General features: G+C 49.4%; 1 protein-coding gene across 1 annotated transcript; it reads right to left on the minus strand.

Annotated features, from left to right (window-relative positions):
* Positions 1 to 2,192: 2,192 nt before the first annotated feature.
* Positions 2,193 to 7,188, minus strand: LOC138250383 (uncharacterized). Its single transcript, XM_069205200.1, has 2 exons — positions 4,601 to 7,188; positions 2,193 to 4,073 (listed from the first exon to the last, which is right to left on the minus strand). The coding sequence occupies exons 1-2, from the start codon at positions 5,506 to 5,508 to the stop codon at positions 3,962 to 3,964; spliced, it is 1,020 nt and encodes a 339-aa protein (XP_069061301.1). The 5' UTR covers positions 5,509 to 7,188; the 3' UTR covers positions 2,193 to 3,961.
* Between the last annotated feature and the right edge of the window lie 13,776 nt (positions 7,189 to 20,964).

The following is a 20,964-nucleotide window of genomic DNA, read 5'->3' on the forward strand; positions in this document are numbered from 1 at the left end:
TCCTTTGTGTGAAGCCTGGCCACTTCACACCTCATCAAGGCAGCCTGGTAGAAGCTGCTGCATGCTGGCCAATCAGAGCACAGCAGCAAAAACAATGCAGAGCTGAAATTGGCAACTTTTTAGGTAAAGTCTAAACTTTTTACCTGAACTAGTTATAATAAATCCAACAACTGGAAGTTGTAGGATTTATTACAACAATTAATTTGATACCAAATTCTTTGTATGCAACATTTAAGGAGACTTTAAAATTTAAAATAAAGTCTGCCCATTCTAGCCTATGAAGGCCATTTACTTCAATGAGGGAAAAACGAATTTGGCTGTTTTTACCTCACCAGGGCTTATAAATCTATTTTTATAAAGTCCCTGCTTATATTTACATGGCACCCAGCCCTAGGGGCACATAGGGCACACCTTAGGGGTGACTTATATGTAAAAATAAGGTAGTTTAAGACTTTGGAAGTACCTTTAATTCCAAAGTCGAATTTGCATATAACTTTAATTTAAAAGCAGCCAGCAAAGCAGGCCTGCCTTTAAAATGACACTGGGCACCTCAGCAGTGCACCTAGGTGTGCACCACCTATGCTGTGGTCCCTAAACCTACATGCCCTACCATATACTAGGGACTTATAGGTAGGTTAACTTAGCCAATTATAATTAGCCTAATTTGCATATTGATTTTACACTGAGCTCAGGCCCTGGGACTGGTTAGCAGTACCCAGGGCACCATCAAAGTCAGGAAAACACCAGCAAAAAGAGGAAAATGGGGGCAAAAAGTTATGGGGCCTCTGCAATCAGCCCTGTTTTCTCACATGGCCTTTCAGTTATTAACAGTGCATTTCACTTTTGTGACATCTATTGTTAATAAACTTTGATCTACTGAACCATCACTCACCCTTGTGCCAAATCCAACCAGTATGTGTGTACAAATGACAAAACCTGCTCCGCTGTAATCATGCGTCGCAGCACACTTGTGACACACTAGGGTGGTCATTCTGACCTCGGCGGTAAAAGGCGCCTACCGCCGGTCAGAAATCCTCCATAATTCCGCCGCGGTCGCGGTAACCCGCCACGGTCATTCTGACCTGCAGCAGCCAAACCTCTGAAAATCCGACAGCCACAACAGACCGCCAGACCAGCGGTCGGCGGAAAAGTGGAGGTGACCAAACCTCCACCGTCACGCCAACATAAATACGCCCATGCCATTACGACCCACGAATCCACGTGGCGGTCTTTCAAACGTGGTTTTCCATTGGCAGTACACACCGCCGCAGTCAGAATACACACAAACGAACAAAACTCAGCCACATTGGCCGATTTGAATTCCACACACCTGATACACATACACACACCACTCCCACACACACAATACAATATAAAACACACACCCACATCACCCACAAACCCCTTTGACCAAAATCCAAAAAGAAGCACTGAGAGACACAGCAGCGATCACAGAACACCATCACACAGAGGCACACTACACCACCACCCACACAATATCCACACACAAAACAACACACACCACCACACTCAACACACTTAACTACACATACTCCACCCCACACATCATACACACCACTCCATGGCACCCCAAAGACACCCCCGCTTCTCAGACGAAAAACTCAGGGTCATGGTGGAGGAAATCGTTCGGGTAGAGCCCCAGCTCTTCGGCACACAGATCCAATACACCAGCATTGCCCGGAGGACGGAGCTATGGCAGAGGATTGTCGACAGGGTCAACGCTGTGGGACAGCACCCCAGAAATCGGGAAGACATCAGGAAGCGATGGAACGACCTACGGGGGAAGGTGCGTTCCATGGTATCCAGGCACAACATCGCCGTGCAGAAGACTGGCGGAGGACCCCCACCTCAACCCCCACAATTTACAACATGGGAGGAGGAAGTCTTGAACATCCTGCATCCTGACGGCCTCGCAGGAGTCGGCGGAGGAATGGATTCTGGTAAGTTGAAGCTTCAATACTGCTTCCCCCCCACCTGCATGCCAAATCATACCCCAACCCTCACCCCCATCCTCGAACCCCACCCTCACCCCCACCCTCACCCCCTCACCCCCACCCTCACCCCCACCACCATCCTCACCCCCAGCACCATCCTCACCCCCACCCCCAGCACACCTATTCCCTGCCAATGTCTCACCATCACAACCCACACATCTGTAGTGCTTTTCTCTTATTTAGTTTCTAAGCACTAACATAACACAACAGAAATGCACTTCTGAGGTCAAAGAAGACTTTTATTGTTATTTTATTCTTCCCCAACCACAATGTTTATGAATGAATGACGAATTAGTAGCTTTCAAGTCCGCGTTAATCAAACAAAATATATCAGTTTGCAATATACACAGCAGGTTATATTTATAAGATATTGAATGCAAAGCAAAACAAATACTTCACCGTGTGGGAACTATTCACAGCTTCATCTTTCTAAGGTCTGCAAGCTGAGGACCCCTGTCAACCGCGAGAAAGAGAGATTCATCTACCCACACGGGATTGCTGGCAGCCTGCGCCAAGCTCCAGCACGAGGTCCGGCAGATTCGAATCTCACTCTCTGCAGCCTGTTACATTCGTTACAAAGGTGTGCCCCCTCCTCTCAGACCTGGGAAACTGAGCAAGCCTTTTGGAGACTGGCCAGGTCTCCAAGACTACTCCTGTTCCCAAGCTCAAGGGAGGAAAAACAACGCCCATGTACTCTCTCTTATCAGGTCTAGTCTACTGTGAGAGCAAAACATCTTGGTTCATCTGGTGCAAAAACACAGCTTGGAAAAATACAGCTTGGATTCTCAACTGCAATGTCTAACTCCACGTTAAAGGCAATGGGCAGCTAACCTAAATATCAAATGCAATGTCATGTTAAAGGCAATAGGCAGCTAACCTAAATATCAAATGCAATGTCTAGTGTCATGTCAAAGCCAATAGGCATCTAAGCTGAATACAAAATGCAATGTCTTATATCATGTCAAAGCCCATAGGCAGCTGAGCTGAATATAAAATGCAATGTATAATATCATGTCAAAGCCAATAGGCAGCTGAGCTGAATATAAAATGCAATGTATAATATCATGTCAAAGCCAATAGGCAGTTAAGCTGAATACAAAATGCAATATATGATATCATGTCAAAGCCAATAGGCAGCGGAGCTGAATACAAAATGTAATATATGATATCATGTCAAAGCCCATAGGCAGAATATCTAATAGCATGTCAAAGTCAATAGGCAGCTAAATTGAATACATCATGTCAAAGTCAATAGGCATGCAATGTCAAAGCCAATAGGCGGCTAGACTGGATACAGCATGTCAAAGCCAATAGGCAGAATACAGAATGTAATGGCTAATGCAATGTCAAAGCCCATAGGCGGCTCAACTGAATACAGAAAGTAATGGCTAATGCCATGTCAAAGCCAATAGGCGGCTCAACTGAACAAAACATACCATGTGCTACTGGTGAACATTGAGCAACTAATATGCGCAGTGGTGAAACACAAAGTCATTGGTCAAAACAAAACTTATCAATTGGCAGGACATTCCGCCCTTTGACCAATGAATTTTTGTTTCACATATCTCATATTTCAAACAAAAAAAAAACATCAGCACAAAAAAAAAACATTATGATCAAAGCAATCCCTGTAAAGCAATAGAAGTGAATTAACACATTGATCTCATAACCTTTCACATCAGCTACATCTACATAGAGAAGACTGGGCCCTTTTTTTTTTTTTTTTTTTTTTTCTCTGAATGAGTCTCTAATTCAACAGTGTTAGCAATTTGATGTGGCATGAGTTCTACTCATGTAAAGATGCACGGTCCACTTGAAAGGTTTGCTGGAAGATAAGCAAAAGTCAGAGTTCCATACGAGAGGGAAAAAAAAAAAAAACACAGCAAACAAGTTGAACTTGAACTGAAGGCGCAGTTTGCGCAAAATGGATCCATGGTGCTGGCACTTTACTCAGCCAGGTTCAGGTTGGGGGTTCGGTCCCTTCCCCGACCCCACACGCACACACCGGAAGGGGGACCACACAGCGCACTCAGGGACAGTGGCGAAACGTGGTAGGATCTGCAAAAGAAACAAGTATGACTTTTCTTGCAAATAACATTTTTCATTTAAACTGCACCCTTCCTCTTTCTTTCCCTGTTTTATAATCAGCAGGACGTTTTTGAGGCCCTTTGTTATATTCTCTGCAGGTTCTGGAGGGTCACTTAGGGCTTCAGCCCACACATCAGCACTGAGGTTTTTATCTGCTGCGCCACAGCTTCCCTTTTCTTGCACTGTCAGAAGGGCTGGGGCAGACTCCTTCTTTACCAAACCTCCATTCACTGCATTTTTGCCAATTTGGGCCATTCTGTCTCCAATTTGTATGAATGAATCAGATTATTTTCTAGGTATCAGCATAATTTCGATTTTTCCTTGGTAATTTGCAGCAATCACTCTCCCTAAAACCTGATCAATTTGCCATTTCTGATCTGGTAACTTTCCTCTCCCCAACTGCTCTGTGACTGCTTGCATGACATATTGCTTTTGTGCGTGCTGCACAGTTTTTTATCAAATCTAGGGGAATGTGCATCTCTCTCATCTCTGCCCACCTGTAAGTGGCTTTTTCTCTCAGCTGGGGCACCCACTTAGCCATCCCCACTAAGGCAGAATTCTGGGTGTACACTTCTCTCTCTGAATTTTTCTCATTAACATCTGCAAGGTAATTGAACCAGTTAGGTACAAGCCATGTGGCTAAAACATTATCAAAGAACCAAAAATCAGCGTAAAAATGACACATCTCACGTAGCTCTTGCTTTAAAATCTGACACACATTATACAACTCTGTTCCTTCTACGGTGCCAGAAAACAACATTTCAGTCAATGAATCATTAGTAAAACAAACATGCTTTTTATCTTCAGTAGACACGAATTCAAATGGTGCACACAATTTCATTGGTAACTCTTTTATCTGTGGTACTCTAGCCCTGTCTTGCAAGTACCAGATCCATTGTATGATTCTAGCTAGGGGCACTATTTTCTTTCCTTGTTCATGATTTAAATGTACATAAGTATTTCCTTCTTGCACTGCGCAGAAACCTAAAGTCTGCATTATTTCATTTGCCAAATCACACGCGCGCAGCTGCATATAATTTTTCACAGTGACCATATACAAAAGTGTTAGGATTTCACTCAAATGAGGGCTATTCTTTTTCCAAAAATCAAACAAGCTAATGAAACTCAGGGTGTCTTGCTCTAAAATCCTTCGTTTTACTTGTGCATTTTTGCATTTTGGCTGCCAAAAACCCTGGCTCACACGAAAACTCAAAGCAGCTCGGAGCTGTCTTAACCCCCTCATTACTGGAATGGGACAAGAAAGATTCTTCAAAAACAGCAGTTTTATAACTTTCAGTCGGGCTAATTTGCTCACGTAAATTCCTATTTTCATGTTCCAACTTCCTACATTTCTCCTGCATTTCTCTGTAAGCAGATAAAGGTATCCAGACCTTTCTGTCATCATTACTTCCAAAACACACGTTTTCTACATATATACAACGGGAATTATTTCTCAAAACAACATCAGGCATTTTAGCTACACATGCATTTTCTTCTGTAATTCCCCAAACAGAAAACAATTCACAGTTTTTCTTAGCACCATCAGGCAGTTCATCAACACATGTATTCTCAGACATGTTCTGCCGTGCTACTGTGATTCTCCAAACAGAAAACAATTTCTGTAATTCTCCAAACAACAGAAAACAATTACACTTTTAAAGTGTGCACTTAGAAATCTACTAACTCGTCAAACCCCCTTAATCACCTCTTAATGACCGACCCCACGACTCCAGGTACCAATTGTAGTGCTTTTCTCTTATTTAGTTTCTAAGCACTAACATAACACAACAGAAATGCACTTCTGAGGTCAAAGAAGACTTTTATTGTTATTTTATTCTTCCCCAACCACAATGTTTATGAATGAATGACGAATTAGTAGCTTTCAAGTCCGCGTTAATCAAACAAAATATATCAGTTTGCAATATACACAGCAGGTTATATTTATAAGATATTGAATGCAAAGCAAAACAAATACTTCACCGTGTGGGAACTATTCACAGCTTCATCTTTCTAAGGTCTGCAAGCTGAGGACCCCTGTCAACCGCGAGAAAGAGAGATTCATCTACCCACACGGGATTGCTGGCAGCCTGCGCCAAGCTCCAGCACGAGGTCCGGCAGATTCGAATCTCACTCTCTGCAGCCTGTTACATTCGTTACAAAGGTGTGCCCCCTCCTCTCAGACCTGGGAAACTGAGCAAGCCTTTTGGAGACTGGCCAGGTCTCCAAGACTACTCCTGTTCCCAAGCTCAAGGGAGGAAAAACAACGCCCATGTACTCTCTCTTATCAGGTCTAGTCTACTGTGAGAGCAAAACATCTTGGTTCATCTGGTGCAAAAACACAGCTTGGAAAAATACAGCTTGGATTCTCAACTGCAATGTCTAACTCCACGTTAAAGGCAATGGGCAGCTAACCTAAATATCAAATGCAATGTCATGTTAAAGGCAATAGGCAGCTAACCTAAATATCAAATGCAATGTCTAGTGTCATGTCAAAGCCAATAGGCATCTAAGCTGAATACAAAATGCAATGTCTTATATCATGTCAAAGCCCATAGGCAGCTGAGCTGAATATAAAATGCAATGTATAATATCATGTCAAAGCCAATAGGCAGCTGAGCTGAATATAAAATGCAATGTATAATATCATGTCAAAGCCAATAGGCAGTTAAGCTGAATACAAAATGCAATATATGATATCATGTCAAAGCCAATAGGCAGCGGAGCTGAATACAAAATGTAATATATGATATCATGTCAAAGCCCATAGGCAGAATATCTAATAGCATGTCAAAGTCAATAGGCAGCTAAATTGAATACATCATGTCAAAGTCAATAGGCATGCAATGTCAAAGCCAATAGGCGGCTAGACTGGATACAGCATGTCAAAGCCAATAGGCAGAATACAGAATGTAATGGCTAATGCAATGTCAAAGCCCATAGGCGGCTCAACTGAATACAGAAAGTAATGGCTAATGCCATGTCAAAGCCAATAGGCGGCTCAACTGAACAAAACATACCATGTGCTACTGGTGAACATTGAGCAACTAATATGCGCAGTGGTGAAACACAAAGTCATTGGTCAAAACAAAACTTATCAAATGGCAGGACAACATCCCAAAACCTAGGCCTGCATGCGTCCACTAAGCATGGACACTCATCACCAAAGCATACCCAATGCATATACACATCTCCCCCACAAGCCACCCTCACCAAAGCCCCCACACACGAATGCCAGCACTTGGGGACACGGGAACCCACAGATACACCCATATGGCACACATTGAAACTATAACCATACCTCTATACCCCTGCAGGACCCGACCGCCAACACACCGCCACGGAGGGCCCAGAATTCTCCACACCCCCCACCCAAGAGGCCGTCAGCGATGACAGCAGCTCTGTCGACCTGGACACTGATGACCAGCCCGGACCATCGGGGACCTCTGGACAGTCGGTTCCCCTCACACAGGCACAGGCCACTACAGACCCAAACCCCTCTGGGAACACCAGCACAGCTCCCACCCAGCGGGCCCATGCCTCTGTCTCCAGGGCGCGTCAATCTGCGGTGTGTCTACCACTACAGGGCACCCAGGATAACCCACCACCCCAACAACAACAGGGACCTGGGGGCAGTGGTAGTGGGCACACCGGCCAGGGGGCAGAGGCCCAGGGAAACAGGGCAACTCGGAGGGCAGCTGTGCGACAGGGGGGGGATGGGCCCAGGGAACCCACTCTCCACGAGGCCCTCACCACCATCATGGGAGCATACAACCGCTCCCAGGAGACGATGGCGACGGTACTGGCCAGGTTCCAGGAGATCCAGGTACTGCAGGAGGAACACTATCGGGGGTACAGGGAGGACATCAGAGCCCTCACCTCCACCCTGGTTACCATGGTAGGGCTGCTGCAGGAACTCATCAACACCAGGACGGACACTCAACAACAACAAAGGGCCCCTGCCACTAGCCTGGACCAAGAACAGCCAACCACCTCCGCCGGCGCTAGTGGACAGGAGGCCCCCGCACAACAGCAGCCCACCAGACCCCCACCTCCTGCAGGAGAAGAACCACCCCGCAAGAGGGCCCTGAGATCTCGCAAGAAGACAGAGTAGGATGTCAAGACCCCCGCCAGCAAAGGATACCACCTGATGTCATCCCACTGTCCCACATTGTCTCCCTGTCCATCCTTGAACTGCCCATGCTCCATCTCTCCACAGGCCTATGGACAATGCACCTGTGTGACTGTTACTCTGGACTCTGCCATGGACATTCCTTCACCATAGCCCCCACCCCCTTGAAACCACCCATCCCATTTTGAGCACTGAAATAAACACCTATTTTGCACAAAACTATCTGGAGTCTGGCTGTGAGTTCAAAATATTGTAATTGACATGACAGTGCAAATATGTCCTTGTACATAGTGAAGTCAACAAACAGCTGCCACAAAGCTGTAGTCCATGGGGAAACGAAGCACAGGACTCGTAGTGGGGACCCCAGATCTGAAATAGGGAGGGAAAAGCCACAACTCAGTCATCATACACTGGGGCAAATAGACAGGCAGCAGAGATGCAGGAGAGTATTTTACATTTACTAAATTATGTTTGAATTGTTACCTGTGTCCTATTGGAAGTACTGTGCAATGATTCTGTCCCTGTTGTCTGTTTCATCCCCGTCGTCTTCCTCCTCTTCACTCTCCACAGGTTCCACAGCTGCCACAACACCACCATCTGGACCATCCTCCTGCAGGAAAGGCACCTGGCGGCGCAAAGCCAGGTTGTGAAGCATGCAGCAGGCCACGATGATGTGACACACCTTCTTAGGTGAGTACATTAGGGATCCACCTGTCATATGCAGGCACCGAAACCTGGCCTTTAGGAGGCCGAAGGTGCGTTCGATCACCCTCCTAGTACGCCCATGGGCCTCATTGTACCGTTCCTCTGCCCTGGTCCGGGGATTCCTTACTGGGGTCAGTAGCCACGACAGGTTGGGGTACCCAGAGTCCCCCAATAGCCATACACGGTGTCTCTCTAGCTGTTCCATCACGTAAGGGATGCTGCTATTCCTTAGGATGTAGGCGTCATGCACTGACCCAGGGAATTTGGCATTTACATGCGAGATGTACTGGTCAGCCAAACACACCACCTGGATGTTCATGGAAGCGTAACTTTTTCTGTTCCTGTACACCTGCTCCCTGTCTCTTGGGGGAACCAAAGCCACATGGGTCCCATCAATGGCACCAATGACGTTGGGAATATGTCCAAGGGCATAGAAATCACCCTTCACTGTAGCCAATTGGCCCACCTCAGGGAAAAGGATGTAGCTCCTCATGTATTTCATCAGGGCAGACAACACTCTGGATAACACCTTCGAAAACATGGGCTGAGACATCCCAGAAGCAATTCCCACTGTTGTCTGAAATGACCCACTTGCCAAGAAATGGAGTACTGACAGGACCTGCACCAGAGGGGGAATCCCTGTGGGTTGGTGGATGGGGGACATCAGGTCGGGCTCCAGCTGGGCACACAGTTCATGTATAGTGGCACGGTCAAGCCGGTAGGTCAGGATAATGTGCCGTGCTTCCATTGTCGACAGGTCCACCAGCGGCCTGTACACGGGAGGATTCATCCGTCTCCTTGCCAAACCCAGCGGACGGTGCCTAGGAAGGACAACATGGAGCACACAGTCAAGCAACCCACAGGTACGTACTCACAGCTTGCACAGTAAACGATTCTCTATGCAGTGAATGGCGTGTCTGAGTGGCTATGCAAGGCCTAGGCCTGTGTGACGCAGTTGAAATTGAGCCATGTGGACCCTCGAAATGGCGGCTGCCTGACCTGTGAAGTGTGACAATGGGATGTGAGGTCAATGCGCTGGCGTGGCACACCGCGGCGGTCGGCGGTCGAAGACCGCGGCGCAAAGCCGCATTGGTTAACATTGAAGCCTATGGGTTTCAGGAGCCAATGGCGAAGGGCGCCGGAGGTGGCGGTACGCACCGCCGCGGTACGCACCGCCGCGGGCGTGACCGCCATTTTCTATCTACTTATTCACTCGCGACTTGAACTTTCACAGGAGAGGACCTATACTGCAAGTGTTGCTGTGACCTCGGTCTGGAAGGGACAATGGCTGCTGCGCCTGGGGAAAGGGCCCCTGCCTTCACTGGAGAAGAGTTGGAGAAACTTGTGGATGGGGTCCTCCCCCAGTATGCGCTACTCTACGGTCCTCCAGACCAACAAGTGAGTTTAATTCAATATGGATTTGGGGCCACTGGCTGGCTTGGGGGCCTGGCGGGGGGCCTGGCGGGGATGGGGGGCATGTTGGGCCTGGCGGGGGGCCTGGCGGGGGGCCTGGCGGGGATGGGGGGCATGTTGGGCCTGGCGGGGGGGCCTGGCGGGGGGCCTGGCGGGGATGGGGGGCATGTTGGAAAGGGCCCCTGCCTTCACTGGAGAAGAGTTGGAGAAACTTGTGGATGGGGTCCTCCCCCAGTATGCGCTACTCTACGGTCCTCCAGACCAACAAGTGAGTTTAATTCAATATGGATTTGGCTCCACTGGCTGGCATGGGGGCCTGGCGGGGGGCCTGGCGGGGATGGGGGGCATGTTGGGCCTGGCGGGGGGGCCTGGCGGGGGGCCTGGCGGGGATGGGGGGCATGTTGGGCCTGGCGGGGGGGCCTGGCGGGGGGCCTGGCGGGGATGGGGGGCATGTTGGGCCTGGCGGGGGGCATGGCGGGGGGCCTGGCGGGGATGGGGGGCGTTGGGCCACTGGCAACGAAAATGCAGACAAACTTGAACGTGGTATTTCTCCCTCCCTGTACGTGTCACATAGGTCCGCGCCCATGAGAAGATCGGGATTTGGCGTGCCATCGCCAAGGAAGTCCGGACCCTGGGGGTCCACCATCGACGGGGCACCCACTGCCGCAAGAGGTGGGAGGACATCCGCCGCGGGACCAAGAAGACTGCCGAGTCTCTGCTGGGGATGGCCTCCCAACGTAGGCGGGGTGCCTGCCGTCAACTGACCCCCCTGATGTTCCGGATCCTGGCGGTGGCCTACCCTGATTTGGATGGGCGCGTGAGGGCAGCACAGCAGACACAAGGGGGTGAGTACAAGCATAATCTACTCTGTTGTCGCGCAGTGGAGGTGTCTGGGTGGGGGAGGAGGGCTGTGGGTCCCCCTAGGCCAGGGCGATATCTGTAGGCTGGGCACCCCCGTAAGCCCCTGTGTCCCCAGCCACCACCCTCAGTAGTGTGCCAGTACAGCCATCCCTGGGCCGTGTCATCCATGGGTGCAGTTGTCAACTCTAGGCGTGTAGGGCATGTTCCACGGAATGCGTAGGGGACCCCAAGTGCGCAACTTAGTGCAGGGGGCATCTGTGTCTGTCATGTCCGCTAACTGTACCGGTGATCCATGTACTCAAAATCTCTTTATTTCTCTCTCCCCCCCCCTTTTTGTTTGTCTTTCTGTGCTTGTGTGTATCAGCATCATCAGGCGGAGGAGAAGTGGCATCGGGGCAGGAGGGAGCTGCATCTCACATGGCCCAGGAGGGCCATGCCACAGAGTCTGACTGGACCAGTGAGATGGAGGGCGAGGGGAGCTCCACAACGGGGACGACTGGACCCTGCAGCGACACGGACACGTCCTCGGAAGGGAGCTCCCTTGCGGGGGTGGCACCATCCGTGCCCCCCGCCATTACAGGTACAGCCGCCACCCAGCGCACCATCTCCGCCCTCCCAGCAGCCCCTCAGCGTTCGCCCCGTGCCCGCTCTGCCAGGAAGCTGGGCATCTCCTTCGCCCCAGGCCCCTCAGGCCCTGCCCCTGTTACCCCCGCTGCCCTCAGTGAGGAGGTCATTGACCTCCTCCGAACGCTCATTGTTGGGCAGACTACCCTTTTGAATGCCATCCAGGGGGTGGAGAGGGAGGTTCATCGCAGCAATGCGTACCTGGAGGGCATTCATTCGGGTCAGGCTGCCCATCAGCGATCGTTCCAGGCTCTGGCCTCAGCACTGACGGCAGCCATTGTCCCTGTCTCCTGCCTCCCTCTACTAACTCCCTCCTCCCAGTCTCCTGTTCCTCTGCCTTTCCCACCCACACCATCAGACCAGCCTGCACACACCTCAACACCCAAGAGCAGCTCATCCAAACATAAGCACCACAGATCACGCAGACATTCACACAAGCAACATTCCGATGCAGACATGCCAACAGTCACTACCACCTCTGTGACCCCCACCTCCTCGTCTCCCTCCTCCCTCCCTGTGACGTCTACACTCACACCTTCATTCACCTCACCATCAGCCAGTGTTTCCATCACCAGCACACCCTCCAGTACAGTCCGCACACGTGCAGTCACCACCCCACTGCCATTTACACGTCCCCTGTGTCCTCTCCCACTGTGTCTGTCACCCCCTCTTCCACACCACACAAACGCAGCCACCCACCCACCCAACAGCCATCCACCTCATGACAGCCTCCCGCTCCTGCACCTGCACCCAAAGACAGCAAACTTGTCTCGCCTACAACCACATCCTCTCCCTCCACTCCCATACCTACTGTACCTACCACTATCCATTGTCCCAGGAAAATCTATCTCTCTACTGCTACCTTCTTTCCTGACCCTGAGCCCCCCCCTCCTTCTCGTCGGGGTAAGAAGAGCACCTCAGCCACCACCAGCCCTGCAGCCCCCTTGACAAGGGTGCAGGGGTATTGGAGCCCACCAGCCCGCAGGTCTGGATCTTCGCCCAGCAGCAAGGGGACAGCCAGCCCACCCCCTGGGAAGAGGAGCAGAAGGCGGAAGGGCCGCCGCAGGAGCCCGGGTTCTATATCCCCCCAGGACACTAGCCAGCCACCGTCAACAGCCACAGCTCCAAAGGGAGGAAAGGGCCACAGACTCCCGACTAAGGAGGGCAAGGGCAGCAAGGCGGAGAAGTCAGGCAGCAGGCCTGCTGCCCATGGAGGACCCGTCACAGCTGCCCAGGAGGAGCCCGCAACCCCCATAGCCGCTGCCCAGGGAGGAACCGTCACAGCTGCCCAGGGAGAGCCCACCACCCCCATAGCCGCTGCCCAGGGAGGACCCAGCCCAGCTGGCCAGGAGGGCCCCACCACCCACAGCCCAGGTGGGCATTGAAGGAGCACCATCCCCGCTGCCCAGGAGGGCACCACCAGGCAATGAGCAGTTGGCCATAGAATGGCCGCCGTCTCCAGCACCGCTCCGCTGGGGACCGCCGTCTCAAGAACCGCTGAACTGGGCCCTTCAAGGCAAGAACCGCTGACCTGGGCCCTTCAAGGCAAGAACCGCTGAACTGGGCCCTTCAAGGCAAGAACCGCTGAACTGGGCCCCGCCGTCTCCAGCACCGCTCCGCTGGGGACCGCCGTCTCAAGAACCGCTGAACTGGGCCCTTCAAGGCAAGAACCGCTGAACTGGGCCCTTCAAGGCAAGAACCGCTGAACTGGGCCCCGCCGTCTCCAGCACCGCTCCGCTGGGGACCGCCGTCTCAAGAACCGCTGAACTGGGACCTTCAAGGCAAGAACCGCTGAACTGGGCCCTTCAAGGCAAGAACCGCTGAACTGGGCCCCGCCGTCTCCAGCACCGCTCCGCTGGGGACCGCCGTCTCAAGAACCGCTGAACTGGGCCCTTCAAGGCAAGAACCGCTGAACTGGGCCCTTCAAGGCAAGAACCGCGGAACTGGGCCCTTCAAGGCAAGAACCGCTGAACTGGGCCCCGCCGTCTCCTGCACCGCTCCGCTGGGGACCGCCGTCTCAAGAACTGCTGAACTGGGCCCTTCAAGGCAAGAACCGCTGAACTGGGCCCTTCAAGGCAAGAACCGCTGAACTGGGCCCTTCAAGGCAAGGACCGCTGAACTGGGCCCTTCAAGGCAAGGACCGCTGAACTGGGCCCTTCAAGGCAAGAACCGCTGAACTGGGCCCTTCAGGCAAGAACCGCTGAACTGGGCCCTTCAAGGCAAGAACCGCTGAACTGGGCCCCGCCGTCTCCAGCACCGCTCCGCTGGGGACCGCCGTCTCAAGAACCGCTGAACTGGGCCCTTCAAGGCAAGAACCGCTGAACTGGGCCCTTCAAGGCAAGAACCGCTGAACTGGGCCCTTCAAGGCAAGAACCGCTGAACTGGGCCCTTCAAGGCAAGAACCGCTGAACTGGGCCCTTCAAGGCAAGAACCGCTGAACTGGGCCCTTCAGGCAAGAACCGCTGAACTGGGCCCTTCAAGGCAAGAACCGCTGAACTGGGCCCCGCCGTCTCCAGCACCGCTCCGCTGGGGACCGCCGTCTCACGAACCGCTGAACTGGGCCCTTCCAGGCAAGAACCGCTGGCCCTTTGGCAGACGTGGCAGGGCAGGATCTGTCTCAGGCAGGGCTGCAGGATGTCCTCTGGCCAACATGCCTCCTCCAGTGGCAGTGGAGTCTGTTATGGACTGTTTGGACTGTGGCTTTGCACTCCCCAGGATGGCCCAGTGGGCAGGCCACCCACTGTATGGACTGTATGGACTGTGGCTTTGCTCTCCCCAGGATGGCCCAGTGGGCAGGCCACCCACGGTATGGACTGTATGGACTGTGGCTTTGCACTCCCCAGGATGGCCCAGTGGGCAGGCCACCCACTGTATGGACTGTATGGACGGTGGCTTTGCACTCCCCAGGATGGGCCAGTGGTCATGGAGTCCCCTCGTGGATCTGGCGTCGTGTACTCAAGTGGCTGAGGTGCCCCCCCTTCCCTTCCCCCTGAGGTGCCTGTCCTTTTTTCTTTCTGATGCCCCTGCAGTGTTCTCTCTGTGGAGTTCTTGTCGTGGGACTGGGCCTTGCCCCTTTGCTCAGGACCCCTGTGGTCCACGGACAGTGGTTGGACTACATATAGTAGATGTATATATTTTGTACATAGTTTATTTATTTATTTGGATTACTGCTGTCCATTTTTCAATATATCTGCCCGTTTAAGATCTCTTCTTTTGGTCTTTGCATTATTTCGGAGGGGGGGGTTTGTGGGTTGTGACAGTGATCTGTGGGAATGCATTGATGTGTGTGTTGTAGTGGGTGTGGGTGGGTGGGTGTGTGCCTGTAATCTTTTCCCTCCCCTGTGTCGTAGGTGCAGTACTCACCGATGTCTTCCGTGCCGCCGGGCGTGCTCCTGGTACAGGAGCAGGTATAGGAGTGCGGGGATGACCTGTAACTCGGGTTCCATACTGCCGGAATCTCGTGCGGAGTATGTGGAGGTGAGCGTTTTCCCGTTCGTAGTCTGTTTCCGCCGTGTTTTTATCGGCGGTGCTCCCGCCCCGGAAAAGGTGGCGGATTGGTGGGTCGTGATAGGGTGGGCGGTACATTGTCTGCCGCCTGGCTGTTGGCGGTGACCGCCGCGCTGTTTGTTTGTTCCGCCGTGGCGGGCGGAGTGTTAATGCGGCGGGCTGTGTTGGCGGTTCCCGCCAGGGTCAGAATTGCATATTTTGGACCGCCAGCCTGTTGGCGGGTTGGCCGCCGCTTTATCACCGACCGCCAGGGTCAGAATGAGGGCCTAGGTGTCTCAGGTGGGACTCCGATGATGAAGCATGCCACCAACTTGGTTAGTGGGTGAGGGGTCTTTTTCATATAACCTAAGTGCATTTCTTTTCACAATTTTTGTGTTTGGCACATCACGGACGTACGTGGACACATCAAAATGATATATTGCAAAACTACCTGTTTTTGGGGGGAGGGGGCACCTATGTTTTTGGTCGTGGGTGCAGCCTTCATCTAGGGAAACCTACCAAACCCAGACATTTTTTACAAGTAGACACCCCAAGGAGTCCAGGGAGGTGTGGCTTGCATGGATCCCCCAACACTTTCTTGCCCAGACTCCTCTGCAAACCTCAAAATTTGCTTAAAAAGGCATATTTTCCGGACTTTTCTTAGTAGGATCACCGCTCCAGCACAAATTTCCTAATCTCCAGCGTTCCCCTCAGTCTCCCAAGTAAAATGACACCTCATTTGTGTGGGTCCCCAAACCACAGTCAGCCTAAAGATGTATAAAAGAAGAATATGTCCTTATCAACTCGCTGTGCTATCCCCTCTATCTCTACAAGTTTTTGGCCTTATTCTGTTGCAGGCACCTGGCCCACCCACACAAGTGAGGTATCATTTCTATCGGGAGACTTGGGGGAACACTGGGTGGAAGGAAATTTGTAGCTCCTCTCAGATTCCAGAACTTTCTGTCACCGAAATGTGAGGAAAAAGTGTTTTTTTAGCCAAATTTTGAGGATTGCAAAGGATTCAGGGTAACAGAACCTGGTGAGAGCCCCACAAGTCACTGTTTTGGATTCCCCTAGGTCTCTAGTTTTCAAAAATGCCCGGGTTTTGTAGGTTTCCCTAGGTGCCGGCTGAGCTAGAGGCCAAAATCCACAGGTAGGCACTTTGCAAAAAACACCTCTGTTTTCTTTGAGAAAATGTGACGTTTCCACTTTGTGTTTTGGGGCATTTCCTGTCGCGGACACTAGGCCTACCCACACAAGTGAGGTACCACTTTTATCGGGAGACATGGGGGGACGCTGGGTGGAAGGAAATTTGTGGCTCCTCTCAGATTCCAGAACTTTCTGTCACCGAAATGTGAGGAAAAAGTGGTTTTGTTTTGCCAAATTTTGAGGTTTGCAAAGGTTCTGGGTAACAGACCCTGGTGAGAGCCCCACAAGTCACCCTGTCTTGGATTCCCCTAGGTCTCTAGTTTTCAAAAATGCACAGGTTTGGTAGGTTTCCCTTGGTGCCGGCTGAGCTAGAGGCCAAAAACCACAGGTAGGCACTTTGCAATAAACACCTCTGTTTTCTTTTGTGAAAATGTGAGGTGTCCACTTTGTGTTTTGGGGCCTTTCTTGTCCCGGGCACTAGGCCTACCCACACAGGTGAGGTACCATTTTTATCGGGAGACTTGGGGGAATGCTGGGTGGAAGGAAATGTGTGCCTGCTCTCAGATTCCAGAACTTTCTGTCACTGAAATGTGAGGAAAGAGTGTTTTTTAGCCAAATGTTGAGGTTTGCAAAGGATTCTGGGTAACAGAACCTGGTGAGGGCCCCACAAGTCACCCTGTCTTGGATTCCCCCAGATCTCTAGTTTTCAACAATGCCCAGGTTTGGTACATTTCCCTAGGTGCCGGCTGAGCTAGAGGCCAAAATCCACAGGTAGGCACCTTGCAAAAAACACCTATGTTTTCTTTGAGAAAATATGATGTGTCCACTTTGTGTTTTGGGGCATTTCCTGTCACGGGCACTAGGCCTATGCACACAAGTGAGGTACCATTTTTATCGGGAGACATGGGGGAAGACTGGGTGGAAGGAAATTTGTGGCTCCTCTCAGATTTCAGAACGTTCTGTCACCAAAATGTGAGGAAAAAGTGTTTTTTTAGCCACATTTTGAGGTTTGCAAAGGATTCTGGGTAACAGAACCTGATGAGAGCCCCACAAGTCACCCCGTCTTGGGTTCCCCTAGGTCTTTAGTTTTCAAAAATGCACAGGTTTTGTAGGTTTCCCTAGGTGCCGGCTGAGCTTGAGGCCAAAATCCACAGGTAGGCACTTCGCAAAAAACACCTCTGTTTTCTTCCAAAAATTTGGATGTGTCCACGTTGTGTTTTGGGGCATTTCCTGTTGCGGGCACTAGGCCTACCCACACAAGTGAGGTACCATTTTTATCGGGAGACTTAGGGGAACATAGAATAGCAAAACAAGTGTTACTGCCCCTTGTCTTTCTGTAAATGTTTTCCTTCCAAATATAAGACAGTGTGTAAAAAAGACGTCTATTTGAGAAATGCCCTTTAATTCACATGCTAGTATGGGCATCCCAAAATTCAGAGATGTGCAAATAACCACTGCTGCTCAACACCTTATCTTGTGCCCATTTTGGAAATACAAAGATTTTCTTTATACCTATTTTTGACTCTTTATATTTCAGCGAATGAATTGCTGTATACCCTTTATAGAATCAAAACCCACTGCAGGGTGCATCTCATTTATTGACTCTGGTTACCTAGGCATCTTGATGAACCTACAAGCCCTATATATCCCCGCAATCAGAAGAGTCGAGCAGACGTAACGGTATATTGGTTTAAAAAATCTGACATCATAGGAAAAAGTTACAGAGTAAAACATAGAAATAAATTGCTGTTTTTTTCACCTCAATTTCATTTTTTTTTTATTTCAGTTGTGATTTTCTGTAGGAAACCCTTGTAGGATGTACACAAATTACCCCTTGCTGAATTCAGAATCTTATCTACTTTTCAGAAATGTTTAGGTTTCTGGGATTCAGCATTGGTTTCATGCCCATTTCAGTCACTGACTGGAAGGAGGCTGAAAGCACCAAAAATCGTAAAAATGGGGTATGTCCCAGTAAAATGCCCAAATTGTATTGAAAAATTGGGTTTTCTGATTCAAGTCTGCCTGTTACTGAAAGCTGGGAAGCTGGTGATTTTAGCACCGCAAACCCTTTGTTGATGCCATTTTCAGGGAAAAATCCACAAGCCTTCATCTGCAGCCCTTTATTCCCATTTAAAAAAAAAAACTAATTTTCACTGTATTTTGGCTAATTTCTTGGCCTCCTTCAGGGGAACACACAAAGTTTCATTACCTCTAGAATCCCTATGATGTTGGAAAAAAAGGACGCAAATTTGGCATGGGTAGCTTATGTGGACAAAAAGTTATGAGGGCCTACATGCGAACTGCCCCAAATAGCCAAAAAAAAGGCTTGGCACCTCAGGGGGAAAAGGCCTGGCAGCGAAGGGGTTAAAAATGATTAATTACTAAATATTTGGAAAAACTAATTTGTGAATTGTAATCCATATGTCTTTCCCAAAATCTGTAGAATAAAAAACATTAAGGTAATTTCCCATTTCAATTGGACCATTAATTTTAATCAGATAGTGTTGGTCTTCTTGAGAAATGTATGTATAATGAGACTTTTGTTTTTGTGGACAACAGCACAATTACTTTTGTGTTTTTAGACCAGTATGATCTGTGGAGGAAATAATAGAATCGGGTGTAAGTGTGGTGTATAAGTGTTTTTTTTTTTCAAATGAATGAGGTTAGTGAAAACCTTTTTAAATGTATGTAAAGGCAAGAATATCATCATTTACCATTAATCGATGTATCCATATGACTCTGTATCCATATGACTCTCCATAATTTGGTATTGGCTCTCTGAATCATTTATTGGTTGAACTCTTTCACAGCCCCACCTGCACATAAACAATTCCTGCCTTTTACAATGAGCCACTCTCATTTATTCTTACCTGTCATTGCCTTCTCCGAAGACCTTTTCTGTGTTCTGATATCCTTGGAAAGGTTGACTTCATTCATTCTTTAATATATTATAAACGTACGTCTAGCTCTGTTAACAACCTATCAACAGTTAGGATGTCTAACTTTGTGTTTGCCTACTATTTGCTTTTCTCTAATCCTTTTAGGTTAGAAAATCTAGGAAAATTATTGGTAGGATGGTTCAAATCCTGTCAGTCTCTGTAGGGCAATTTAGAAGGTTTAATTTGAATTGTGTTTTGTTTTTTGTAATGGAACCCGCTGGACGTGATAAGTAGCCATTCTCAACAAATGGGGTCTACAGGTCTTCTCTATTCAAGAAAATATGTGCAGTCTCTGTAAACTGAAATAGCTGTGCTCAAATTAGTGAAAGTAAGGCCCTGAATTATACTTTTTGGGGCACAACTGCACTAACGCAGTTTTGCACCGAAAAGTTTAGCACCGGCTTGCACCATTTCTGTGCACCAGCCGGGCACCATATTTATGGAATGGTGCAAGCTGGTGCAAAGGGTAGGCTAGTGTAAAAAAAATTACGTTAGTCTGGTGGTGCTGGCGGTATGGAAGAAGAGGGTTTTGCACCACAAATGACGCTAGGCAGGTTAGAGTAAAAAAAATATGACTCTAACCTGCCTAGAGTAATTTTCTGATGCAAAACCATCCATACCACATGACTCCTGTCTTAGAAAAGGCAGGAGTCATGCCCTCCACCCCAATGGCCAGCACAGTGGACAAGGGTCCCTGGGTATGGCCATTGCACCCTGTGCCATGTATGTGGGCCCATTTCAGGCCCCCCATGGCACTTTAAAAGTTTAAATAAAATACTTACCTGTACTTACCTGGGATGGGGCCCCCAATCATCAGCTGTCCCTCTGGTGTGGGTGCGAGTGTCCCTGAGGCCTGGGTAGGGCACCTGCAGGATTATTCCATGGTGTTCCATCATGGAAATAGGCCAACAGGTCCCCTAACACCTGCCCTGACCCAGACGCATGTTGTCCTCTACCTGCAGTTGTTGCAGAAATAATGAATTTTCAATTTCTATGGACATAAACCCTTTCCTGCAAGGATGGCTGGATTAACGTAATGCAAATTTGCCTGGGGTAAAGCCAGTTCTAGGAGACGCCGAACAGAGGGAAGAAAGAAATAAAATAAAACATTTAATTAAAATCCTCTCTATCCATCACCTATAGAGGAAAGGAAGTAATATTAATTATTTCTCCTCAATGATTCTACACCTCCATCCCTTTTAGATTCTTGCAGCTCTTGCTGGTGAAAATTTAGAAAAGGCCCTAATATCGACGCATCCAGGTGGTTATACATGCTTTAAAGTTCAGGATGTGGCAGAAGAAGAAAAGTTCAAGAGCTAAGAATGTATCCCTACTTCTACAGTGGAATATTAGCAAAATTTTGAAACAGCATATTATAAAACGTTTGAGGAAATCTGCATATGTACACATAATGCAGGAGTACATTTGCGCACACAGGGTTGTGAGAGAATTGGATCAAATAATGGCTATATCACTTAACAGTTTCTAAATCTGTGTGAAAAGCTGTAGCACCTTTAAAGATACTTGTAATCCTGTGACCCTGATGCATGTTCAG

Source organism: Pleurodeles waltl, chromosome 8 (genome assembly GCF_031143425.1).
Source record: "Pleurodeles waltl isolate 20211129_DDA chromosome 8, aPleWal1.hap1.20221129, whole genome shotgun sequence".
Taxonomy (NCBI): domain Eukaryota; kingdom Metazoa; phylum Chordata; class Amphibia; order Caudata; family Salamandridae; genus Pleurodeles; species Pleurodeles waltl.

Coding starts and splice junctions, on each gene's coding strand:
- LOC138250383 (XM_069205200.1), bottom strand. CDS start 5,508: ATGATGACAGAAAGGTCTGGATACCTTTATCTGCTTACAGAGAAATGC. Junction 4,074..4,600: donor AGAGAAAAAGCCACTTACAG/GTGGGCAGAGAT, acceptor TTTCTTTTGCAG/ATCCTACCACGTTTCGCCAC.